This window comes from Dromiciops gliroides, chromosome 1, assembly GCF_019393635.1.
Source record: "Dromiciops gliroides isolate mDroGli1 chromosome 1, mDroGli1.pri, whole genome shotgun sequence".
NCBI lineage: Eukaryota > Metazoa > Chordata > Mammalia > Microbiotheria > Microbiotheriidae > Dromiciops > Dromiciops gliroides.
In genome coordinates this window covers 26,425,361-26,437,500 of record NC_057861.1, presented here as the reverse complement: position 1 = coordinate 26,437,500, position 12,140 = coordinate 26,425,361, and the positions used below count along the sequence as shown (strand labels likewise).

Sequence of the window (12,140 nt, the reverse complement as noted above, 5' to 3'; positions counted from 1 at the left end):
GAAAGAGGTACAAAAGGCTGCAGCTGGTGCTTTGTTCGAGCTCACACAAGAGGGAGAGGGGGCGCTGCGCGGAGCCCGGGGCTTCTGTTCACACAGACAGCTCCTGCACAAAGTGCCCTTTCTTGCGTGCTGCCGGGGTGCCCAACTTGGCTGGGGCTTGGGACGGAATCTCTCGGAGCGCGGATTAGAGCGGCCCGCGTGGCCGCAGCTCCGGCTCTTCCCTCTCTCGCCCTTCTCTTCCCCCCACCCCCATCTGCACTCTCGGCTTCTCTCCTCTCGCTGTCGCAGGCTCTCGCTCTCTTTATCTCTCTCCTTCTTCCCCCTTTTCTTATTTCCTTCCCTCCCCCCTCCTTTCCCTTTCCCTATTTTTCTGTCTCCTCTTTCTCTCTTCTTTCCTCCCCTTCTTTCTACATCTATCCTATTTCCCACCCTCCTCTCTTTTCCTTTGTCGCTCCCTCTTCTCTTTTCTTTCTTTTTTCTCTCACTGCTTTTTCTTCTCTCTCCCCCTCACTCTTTCCTCTCCTCTTCTTCTTCTCTGTCTGTCTCTCCTGTCTGTCCGTCTGTGTCTCTTTCTGTGTCTCTTTCTCTCTCTCTCTTCATTCTCACTAACCCTTTCCTCCACTCTTGTTCCCCACAAAGGTAGAGGTGGGAGAAGGAAGGGTGAAACGTACACAGGAGAAAGATCAGAGTCCTAGCAGATGCCTTAGAGCAACCAGGTACAGGTGGTGCAACAAGTCGAGAGTGCTCCCACCCAGAGTTCTGACATGACTTACCCTGCCCTACCTATGAGGGTCAGGAAAGGAAATAGGGGAAAGCAGAAATGGAAACCGGGAGGATAGTCCGCCAGAGGGGTGAGAACAAATCAACGCTAACAAATGATACTTATAGAAAGCTCTAAAGCCGGCAAAGAGATTTTTCATCTGTATCTTGTTTGAGTCACAACAATCCTGTGGGAGAGCTACTACAAGGATTATCACTCCCTATCTTAGAGATGAGGAAACTGAGGCTCAGTGAAATAAAATGATTTACCTAGGGAAAGACCATCATCACTACTATTATTGATAATGATATTTTATCCCATCAATCAAAATTATTACAAATAATAATAGGCTTACCCTTAAGAAATCTCCCTCCCCACAGGTCTAGAATATAGATTATAGAAGAGGCTCTAGTTGGGAAGCCTCTCTATCAGGGTGCCCCTGGCCAACAGAGTCAGAGAACTACTGAGGTCCTGAGCACTGGGGCAAAGGGATCAGAGTTCCCTGGGAGCCAGAGGTCACCAGATGTCCCCCCCCCCAACCTTGGTCATGGCTGGATTTTGTAGGACTTTCCTGACTGCTCACGAAGGTGCCATGATCCTATTGTTACTGTCAAAGGGTTTAGGTCTTTCTTTGGGACAAGAACACTGTACACAAGTACATATACACCTAAAACTAAAATGATGCTTAGCATTAGGGAGTGTTTTTAATATTTGCAAAGTACCTTACAGATCCTAGCTCATTTGGTCCTCACAACATACAGAGATGTGCACGCATACTCACTACACAAAAACACATACTCAGCACATGGATACACATATTGCACAGATACAAAGAAAACAGACACACTTTTGTGCAGACACACACAGATAATGCACATACAAATATAATATATACATATATCTGTATATGTATTCACACAACACTGAGGTAATAGACATATAAATACACAATACAACATATATGTCACAGAAATACACATGCATCATACGCTTTCCTTATATACACACATACACCCCATACAAACACGAATGTTCATATACCACAGATTCCCCATAAATATAAAATATAAAAATATGTACCACAACACATTCTGACAGATACATCCACCATATGTACACAAGCATGCACATCACTAACATACACATGCACACAAATTCTCTTATATTATTTAATAATTTTATTCAAATCCCAGACTATCTGTTCCTGGTATGACTGATCACTTTATACTTAAAAAACAAATAGAATTCACATGATATGGACAGATAAGTAAGATAATGTTGCCAAATGGTGACCACTCAGTGAGAACAATATTGAAGATGGCTGATATTCTCTCTGTCTCTCTCTGTCTCTGTCTCTCCCCCTCTCTTCTCCTCCTTCCCCCTTCACTTCCTACTTCCCCCTTTGGTGGTCTCTGGGCTGCCTTGCTCTTCCTGGTCCCTCCCCCCTCCCAGAGACATATGATCTCAAGCCCTCCTCACTAAACTTGCTATTTTGTTGTTTTTATTTTAAAACATAGAAGCCAACTTTCACCCGTTTTACTCTTCTGGGGCTTCATGCCCAGGGAGGCAGATGCTGCACCTCCCCAATTCTCTCCCAATTCTCCCCACCTCCTCCCAAAAGGACATTCACTATCATTGCCTCCTCATCCTCAACAGAGCCAGTCTGTGGGTCCTGACCTTAGAGCCTCTAAGCCTTAATTTGCTCTTCAAAAGGTCTGAAAATGGCACTCCCTGTGTGTGACTGTACTAGCAGAGGACCACAGAATCTCAGAGTTAGAAGCTATTTAAGAGGTTATCTCCTTCAACCTTCTTCACAGGTTTTATATTAAGCAGGAGTAAGCTTACCACACCCATTGACCTATCACAATCAATTCTTCTAGGTTTCAGAGAGCTAGATTTTGAGGGGACCTAAAACATTTCTAAATATTAAAAAATGACTGGAATTCACATTTGAAAAATGCCCCCTGTGATGATCCCCACTTTGTGTCTTGTGCCCCAGGCAACAGCCTGATTCACCTACTCTTAGGTTTAGCTATGCCCCAGAGCCAGGAGGCTGGGGAACCCTGCCAATTCCCCTGAGGGTCCTAGGGCCCAGAGTTGGGGGAGAGATGACTGGAAGATTTGAGCCTTACAGGCAACCAGCAGGGATGGAGAATGAATGCTTCCCAAACCCAAGCCCATGAAAGCATGATTTGCAAATTCTCCCAGGTTATCTCTGACTCTAGGAAAAACACTCTGAAATACAACTCCCCAAACCACAGTAATTTTGGGAGGTGGGGAGGGAGGAGCTCCAGGCCAAAGAAAGACTTATCTGGGCTGGTCTCTGTGTGAAACTGGGTGTGATCTAACCTGGACTTGCCTCTTACGGTCACCCTTCAGGAGCATTGGGGGGGAGGGGGGGGAGGATGTTAACCCCTCTTTCCCCCAGGGACCCTGCTTGCTTTACCCACAGACAAAAGCTCTGACAATTGAAAGGACTCCAGGAGAACACTCTTCTCTGCACCCAGCATGCCAAAGTAGCACCCCTTGTTTTAAATCCTACCCCAGGGAGGGTCCATTACTGCCCTTTGTCTGTTTGCTGGCCAGGCCCATGGATGGGCTCAAATGAACTGAGAAAGGACACAAGATTTCTATTTCTCCCCCCAAATAGTGTCTTGTCCCGAAAAGAAACTCAAGACACTAACTGATGTTTTAAAAATCTCCCTGTCTGTCTCTTGCTGTCTTTCTCTTTTTGGTCTCTCTGTTTCTTCTCTTTCTCGTCTCCTCCCTGTCTCTGTCTCTCACTCTATCTGTCTCTCCTTCGTGTGTTTCTGCCTGTGTCTCCATCTCTCTCTCTCTCTTTTTTTCCTATAGCTGCTCTCTCATTTGACTCTGCTCTGTCCATTCATTCATCAAAAACATTTAGAGCAATGGATTTTTACATACTCAATTCCCGTGCATAGAGTTCATTACTTTTCTTTTAAATGGAAACTCAGGATGATCGAAGGCAAAACTGAGTAAAGATAGTCAGCAGCACGGGGAAAGCAGGTGTGCGTGTGTGTGTAGGGGGTTACTCGCATCAGTGGAGGTCTCCATGTCCAGTGAAAGGCTGAGGGAGGGAGTCTGGCTCTGGCTTTAGATGGCGCAGAGCAACCTAACCAGATCTCTGTGGAGCTAGGAGCGCCCATCGGCCCGGAATCGTGTGCAAGGCCAGTCTCTGGTGCTTGGGCTTCGGGGAGTGTGTGAGCCTGCCTGCACAACAAGGAACAGATGCTCCGGGCAGGAGTGCCCCCAAGAAGCTGAGAGCTGGTGAGGAGTCCCTCCCGAGGTGTAAGCACATTTCCAGGAGCCTGGATGGCTACGGGGAGGTTTCTAGGGGCCTGGGTGCTGGGACAGGAGGAATAAAGAACTCCACTGAGTGTTCCTTACCTCCATAGTAAGTGTAGGGGGTGGACCCCAGCATCTCCGACTCATCCAGCCGGCCACCCAGTGGACGCATGCGCCGAGGACTCCTGAAGAAAGCGTGTCTCCGCGCACCAAGAGCGCTCAGCTGCTTCATCCTGCGCTCCTTGGACCGGCGGTTCTGGAACCAGACCTGGGGATAGGAGGTGGGGGAAGCAGTCAGCAGAACCCTAAGGTCGGGCCTCTTTGGGGCCACCAAGACGGAGGGGGCAGACCCAGGAAGTAGAGAAGTATTGGGAGGTCTGAGTTTCCACTTCGGAGAGGGGCAGGGTGGGGGGCAGCATTAAGAATAATTTTCCCCTTTGATCTTATCTCCTCAACATATGTGGGGGCTCTCTTCTGCCCCCCAACCTATGAGATAAGAAAAGTTCCAGTGACAGACAGTTCATCTTTCTCTCTCCGTCTCCTCCCCTTCCCTAAAGTCTGGTCTCCTCACTCCAGGGAAGAGGGAGAGGGAATGGGGGAGGAGGGGATTAAACTCAGAGCTGGTGAAGGGAGGGAAAGTTGAGAGTTAACTCTGCGAACCAACCAAGAGTGAAGGATTTCGCAGACCCGTGGGGAGATTGATAATGAAGTCGACTTCTTACGGCCCCCAGCCTCAGCCTCAGACGTCTTCATAAAGACAAGAGTCAGAGGTGTTAACAACAAAGATTCTTCCTCCCTTTCCCCTTTGCCCTGTCTGTCCTTTCTCTTTTATTGGTCTTGTCTGTGTTTCTTTCATTCTTCATTCCCCCTCCCCTTTTCTTGTTCTCTTTCTCCATCTCAAAGGGGCCCTCGACCTGAGGGAGAACCAAATTATTTGTATCCCTCCTCCCCTCGTCCCCCAGTCTCCCAACCCCTTTCCTTTCTTTCCCTGCTCGGTGGGGAAAAGAGGAGGTTCTCCTCACTCTTTTGAATAACAGGAAGAGCTCAGAGCTTGGAACTCAGGAGACCTAGATTCTACATCTGGCTTGGCTGTGTGACGCTGGGAAAGATGCTTACCCTCTCTGGGCCTTCATTTTCTTCTCTGGAAAATGAGGGCTCTTTGAATCTAAGGTCCCTTCCAGCCCGGTATTCTGTTTTAAGGGCTCTTTCTTTTCTCACACCCTATTTGAAGGTCCCCCCCCTTTGATATTTTATGTTCGAAGGTTTCTTCTGTTCCAAGGTAAACTTTCTCAGCTCTGACAGCCTATGGCTCTAATAGTCCAATAAGGTCTTTGGAAAGAGTTCTGGCCCAGGTGGCATAGACCAGACTCTGAGAAGGAGAGGGAAGGATCCTTGGGCACTGGTGTCACAGGGCAGCTGCCCAAAGAAGCAGTCCTGCCCATCACAGTCGAAGCACCAGCTTCCTCCCTTATGCCTCTGTGGACACCACGCATTCTCCACACACAAGTATCATGGCATCCCCACTCACTGTTGCCTTCCCCCTCTTCTTCTGTTATTCTCATTCCCTCTCTCCTTACCTCTCTCCCTCTTCTCTCTAGTCTCCTCCTTCCCTCCTCTTTCCTCCCTTTTCTTTCCTCTTCTTCCCTCTCTCTCTTCCTCTTCTGGTCTCCCTCCTCCCTCTGTTTTCTGTACACCCAGTAATACCTCCCTTATGGAAGACCTATCTGATCCTTGGAGGGGAGGAGTAGAGACCTTCCCCAGCCCTATTCCCAATAGGATCTAACTTTGACTGACACACCTGGATTCATTCTACCTGCACTTGCTTTTCTCCATTATGGGAAGAAAGCCCCGCCCAGGCCTGGCTGCCTCTTTCCTTTTCCCCTTCTCAGTCCTGAACCCACTTCCAGCTGTGATTTCAGTGCTCAGGCTGGGGACAATGACGGGAATGATTAAGAAGGGGGCAGTTTGCATGTGGCTAGGAGACAAGGAGGGAAGAGACCAGAGGAGACTGGGGAATGAACCGAAGGGCTCCCGAGTTCCTTCTTAGCCATCAAAGGAGGAGATGAAGGGGAACTTTGGCAGGATGGGGGGGGGGTGGCGAAGGGAGAGGGCAAACCTAGAGAGAGAATGAGCAAAGGGTTTTAGCAACAACCCCTTCCTTTTGTGTAGGGCTTGGCGGATAGCTTTCATATCCATCAACTGACATCATTCGATCCTGCTCTTAAGAAATCACTTATCATTTAAAGGTTTTCAAAACATTTTCTCTCACAACAACCCGGGCAAGCAAAGACCCAGAGGTTATTGTTTCCCTCTTCCAGAGCAGGAAACTGAGTTCCAGAGAAAGGAAATGACTTGCCCAAGGGCACGCAGCAGGGAGTGTGAGCCAGGACTAGAGGCCAAGTCTCCTAAACCGTCACATCAGGGTGCTTTCAGTAGAAAGCATCCCAGGTGGAAGAGAAGAAAAAAAAGGAAGGGGAGAGAGACAATGAGAAAGGAGAAAAGAGGAAAAGAAAGGATAGGGAAGAAAGAGGGAAAAGGGAGAAAAGGGGAGAGGAATGAGAGCAGCAAAGAGGGAAAGGTGAGGGAAGGAAGGCAGAACTAGAGGAAAGAAGAAAAGGGATGAGGGGAAAGGAAAACGGAAAGAGAAAGAGAGTGAGTGGTCTGGGGTGCGCCCGCGAGCTGGGGACAAAGGAGGCCCGAAGGCTGCGGTGCAGCACCGGCTTGCCCCCCAGGGCCCGGCGGGGGTGGAGGGCTCGGTACCTGGATAACCCGCATGTTGAGGCCCGTCTCCTGCGCCAGCTGCTCGCGGATGTGGCGCGTGGGCTTGGGCGTGGCGGCGAAGGCGGCCTTCAGCGTTTCCAGCTGCTTGGCTTTAATGGTGGTGCGCGGCCCCCGCCTCTTGGTGCCGGAGTTCTGCTCCTCGTTTTCATTGTTTGTGGTTTCCTTGTCGGACGACGTCGAATTGTCGGTCTCTTTGGGGTCGTCCTGGAGTGGGTCCTGGAGGTCTGGGGACAAACTTCGGTCCGTACAGGATGACACTGTGTGGGGGGAGAACGGGATAGGGGGCTGAAGTGAGCGGTGAGCGGGTTGTCTCGGAAGCCCAGTTCTAGTCGGGGCTGAGAAGCTCCTGTGTTCGTTTCCGCTCGTTTCTTTTTCTAAAAAGGAAGATTAGTGCAATCCCGACTCCCCAGACGAGAGGATTGTCCGCGTTTGGAATGGGGAAGGAAGGGGATGGAGCCGGGGCGGGCGGGGAGGGAGTGGGGTGCACCTATTGATGTCTACGAGGCCCCCAGCCTCTCCCTATCCCTCTCTTCCTACCCCACCCCCACTGGTCCCTGGCACCCTGGGCAGTAGAAAGACCTAACAGGTGAAGCGCTGAGCCCGGGGCCCTCGCCTTGACCCACCCCGGGGAAGACATTCCCTTCTATCGGGGGAAAAAAAAAAGGTCGTTCGGCCAAGCTGGGTTTCATCTTTGGAGTGGGAGAGGCACTTTAGAGGGTAAAGGGAAGGGAGAGGAGGGCCACTGCTAAGACCCGCAGGCGCCACCATTTTGTGATGTGCGGGGTGGGGACAGAGAAACCCATTCCACGGCCAGCTGTGGTCACGTGGGACAGGGGGCAGGCAGAAGGCCAGATGTTCCCCCTCCCCACCCATCTCCAATTTCAGCCCTTCTTCACACAATCCTTGTCTCCCTTCCCCATCCTTCCCTCGATCTAAATGCTTTTCTCAGGTGGAAATCCAGCACCTGGTGATCCCGTCCACTACAGAGCCCTGAGCCGGAGCAGGATTGAGATCTGCCCTCCCCCCCCAACCTCCCCCCCCCCAGCCTCCCACCTTCCCGCCCCGACGCCCCAACGCCTAGATGTGCCCAGGCTGAGGTTTGGGCGGAGGCTGTGGCTGCAGCGGGAGCACGCAGGCCCAGGTCCGTCCAGTTCAGTCCCCAGAGCCTCGCGCGCCAGCCGCGGGCCTCGGGCGGGCTCCGGGTACCTGAGTTGAGGCTGCCTTCCTTGACACTGGGCGAGTTCAAATAGTCCTCTTTGCAAACAAATTTGTTCTCATCTATAATATAGAGTTCCTCGCCCGTGGACAGTTGCTTGTTGCAGACCATGCAGGTGAAGCAGTTGAGGTGAAATACTTTGCTTCGGGCCTTCCGAACCAGGTCGCTGGGAGAGATGCCTTGCGCACACCCAGCACATTTGGTGCCAAACCGCCTGAAGAAAGAACAGGGAGCGAAGGAGAGAAAGAGAGAGAGAGAGAGAGAGAGAGAGAGAGAGAGAGAGAGAGAGAGAGAGAGAGAGAGAGAGAGAGAGAGAGAGAGAGAGAGAGAGAGAGAGAGAGAGAGAGAGAGAGAGAGAGAGAGAGAGAGAGAGAGAGAAAAGCGTTAAGGTCAGGGAGGACCCGGGTACCCGGACTCCATTCTGGGACTGTGCCTATCAGCCCTTTAGATTTGCTTGTCCTTGTCAACGCTGCCTAAAACCCTCACCCCTCCTCCAGATCCCCGCCCTCCAGTCTCTTTCTTCCCTGTCCTGAATTCTCTTGGTTCTTTCTCCAGCTTGGGGACTGGAGGCCAGAAGGAACTCCAGAATTTTTCTAATATTGTGGTTAATGCTTATCTACTAATCACAATTATTATTTATTAATCGGAATTAATAACAAGGTCGTAGAAAATCTTACTGGGCAGGAGTCAGATTCCCAAACTGGCTCCCTATTAAAATAATAACGAAGGTGGTGGTGGGAGGGAGAATAAAAGGTAAGATCGGATTTCTTTCCCTTACAATCACTCTACCTTGAGCTGCTACAGACCCCGAAGCCCAGGGCCCAGGCCTTGGTACTGGTTTGGGGAGAGGAGGTCGGATTCCCTGGGGGCTGAGGAGAGTGGGGCGAGGAGCCCGTGTATTGGGAGGAGCAGGAAGTGGATTTCTTGGAGGCAAATAGAAAAAAAAAGGTGCCAGGGCTTCGGTTGATGCGGGATGCTGCCCACCTCAGGCAAAGAGGTTCCAAAGCCTTCTCCCTGGGACCATCTACACCGGAGAGATGGCAGTAGAAGGCACAGGTTTGGGGGTCCTTAATTCCCTCAGGACCCATTTCCTGAGATTTCAATCAGCTATTGAGGGGCTACTGGACAGTCTTCCGGCTTCAAGAGACTCCCTTTGGGGGGCCAAGAGGGGGGGAGATATAACATCGAGAAGCCCCGTGTCCTTGGGATTACAAAACTCGTTTCTTGTTGCTAAGGAATTGAGGACAATTCCTTCCCTCTTCTAGGAGTTCCAGTTAATTTTAGGGAATTCCCCTGTCTTTCCACCTGGGCTGCCGGATGAGGGAAAAATTTGCTGCCCCCAACGGAGAGAAGGAACTCAGGATTTGTGGAGGCCAGTGCCAGACCCAGGAGAGTGATGGGAGGTGAGAGTGGTGTTTTTCCCCCTCTTGGGTTGATGGGAAGTCCACACACACACATAAATACCCACAGCCACGAAGGCACACGAACTAAAGCCATACAAACACCCATTAGCCTTCACAGATACACAGAGACGTGAACAAAAACAGGAATACACAGACCCAAATACACAAATAGGCACACACATGGATCCACAAGCACACACAAAGACATGCATACCCACAGGTATTAACAGGCACACACACAGGTAGACCCACTAACACACACAAACACACTCCTGTGGGTACATACAGAGGCAGGCAAGCAAGTCAACACACAAAGGTACTCTGACATACACAAAGACACACAGTCACATTTTCATAAGGACACACAAGCACACACATACACACAGGAAAACATAAATGGCCTGGCTCTCCCAAACAGGGAGAATTTGGGTGACGTTGATGCAGTGAGCACATTAGGCCCCATAAGTCATTTTCGGTCTTATCCTGAAGCATAATTGACTCATCTTCTCCTTATCCAAAATCATTAGAGGCTTTGAAAGCACCGCTACAAGAGGGGGGCCGGGCAGCTAGCTCCCATTAGGAGTAGTTTACATGTGTAAAGCAGAGCCTGGCTTTTCACCTATTGAAATTCACCTTTGTTGGGCCCGAGGGGCTAGGGGACTTGCCTCCCTGCTCTCTCTGGGATCCGTCCCTCCCAGATTACTCCTGGCCACAGCCTTTTGGGCTGCCCCACACAAAGCCTTCTTTAGCACTTAGCTCCTGCCTTCCCTAATGTGGTTTTTCAAAAAAGGGAAAGGGGTAGGAACAATTTTAAAAAATCTTCCCCCCCCCAAAAAAAAAACAACTTTCAAAAAGGGAAAGGAAAGCACTCCTCCCAACCCCCCCCCCCCCCACACACACCTGGACCCCGGAGAGCTACTCAACCAGTTCTTCCCACTCTCCCATCCCCCAGTCCCCAATTCTGGGCCTCGGCGCGCTTCTGTGATTTCCGAATCCCCACTCAGTGGGGCTCAATGGCTTTAAGCCGGTTCCCGGGCTCTAGCCGGGGCCAGCTCGCAGCGGGCACCCCCTTTCTCTTCTGGCCGGAGTTAACCCGATCCCGGGAAGGATGTTTCCACAGGAGAGCCTAGCTCTCTAGATAGACCCCGGCAGGTCTGGCCAGCCTGTGACCATCTGTGCTGATCCGAGGACGGGAGGATGACTAGAAAAGTTTGTTAGGCTCCCCTATCTTCTCTCTCCCCTCAGATCTCTGAATTCCCCGGGCTTCCTTCCCTCCGCCTCAGCAATTCTGGTGTTTGTGTGTGTGTGTTGGGGGTGGGGCTGGGGTCTGCTGGGTCAGAACTGGTCGCTCCCCGTAGCAAGAGGACAGGGCAGGTAGGAGAAAGGCTTTTGGTCCTTCACCCCGACTCCGCAGCCCCGGGCAACCTGCGGGAAGGATAGCTAAATGAGGTAGGATTCCCATCCGAGCCAGCCCCTTAGCATGCAGGCACCTGGGCTGAATTGGGAACAGAATTGTGTGTGTGTGTGTGTGTGTGTGTGTGTGTGTGTGTGTGTGTGTGTGTCTGTGCAGACATAAAAAGTGCCTAACCCGGGCCCCTGGCCCTCCACTCCCGTGCGCCTCAGCTTCTCCAGAACACTCTCTGTGCGACTTCTTTTAGTCCTCGGGCTGGGGGAGGAGAGAGGAGACAAGGGGAGGAGAGGAAGGGGAGGCCAGGGCCGGGAGCCGGCGTGGGAGCCACTCACCTAAAGAAGTCGTTCTTGCAATAGAGTTTCCCTTCCCGCGAGAAACACTTCTCGGTGAGGTTACATTTGCACTCGCAACATTGAACACACTTGATGTGCCACGCGCGGTCCAGGACGTTGAGCAGAAACCGGTCCAGGATGGGCCGCTCGCAGCCGGCACAATGCACCATCATGACCCTAGGGCCCGGGAAAGCCAGCCGCTCCCCCCCGCTGCCCTCTCGGCCCGGGAATCCAGGCGCTTGCGGTTTTCGCTCCAAGAGCGTGTGTCCCCCGGCCCGGCCCGGCCCGATGCGCCCGCCGCTACCGGGCGGCCGCGAGTCCCGGGCGCCGCTACCCCGGGCCGGTTGAGCGGGCAGCCAAGACGCCAGAGAGTCAATCCTCAGAGCTGGAGGGGGTCGAGGGGCAGTAAGCTCTAGGTGGCTGGGAGTGGGGGGGGACGGTGGTGGCGTTTCACAGCCTCATCCCCTCGACCTGGCCCCGTGCTCCTCAGATCTCTAAGCGTCCCCCCCTGTGCGCAGCAGCGGTGGCAGTGGCGGCGGTGGCGGCTCTCTCCCCACCTCGCGAGCTGTTTCCCCGGGTGCCGGAGTGTCTGCTACTTTTCTCCACTTTCATGCCGTCCGCATCCTCATCTTTGTCTGGCCTCTGACTAATTCGCGCATCCTTATTCAGATTTGGTGACGTGGAGACGCACGTAGCGCGCCCGGTGGCCAATGAGCGCGCCGTGGCCATGGCAACCTCTTAAATTTATAGCATATCTAAATTGGCTACAGCATTGTGGTCCGGACAGAGCAAAAAAACAAGGCGTCAGTATTGTTGAGTATTAGATTGTACCTGGTGCTGGGGCTAAGTAAGTATTTACCTTCTCGTTTTGGGGGAGGGGGCGGGGGCGGCGGGGCGACTCCGGAGGTCCACGCGCCTGCCTCCTCGGCTT

At 52.0% G+C, this 12,140-nt stretch overlaps 1 protein-coding gene across 1 annotated transcript in view; it reads right to left on the bottom strand.

Moving 5' to 3' along the window:
- Positions 1-11,859, bottom strand: part of LHX5 (LIM homeobox 5) — a 15,352-nt gene extending 3,493 nt beyond the window's left edge. Inside the window, exons 1-4 of the mRNA XM_043976532.1 lie at positions 11,210-11,859; positions 8,054-8,277; positions 6,827-7,104; positions 4,169-4,334 (exon numbers count right to left, since the gene is read on the bottom strand). Coding sequence (XP_043832467.1) covers positions 4,169-4,334; positions 6,827-7,104; positions 8,054-8,277; positions 11,210-11,382 — 841 coding nt within the window. The 5' untranslated portion in view covers positions 11,383-11,859. The remainder of the gene's footprint in view (positions 1-4,168; positions 4,335-6,826; positions 7,105-8,053; positions 8,278-11,209) is intronic.
- Positions 11,860-12,140: the final 281 nt, after the last annotated feature.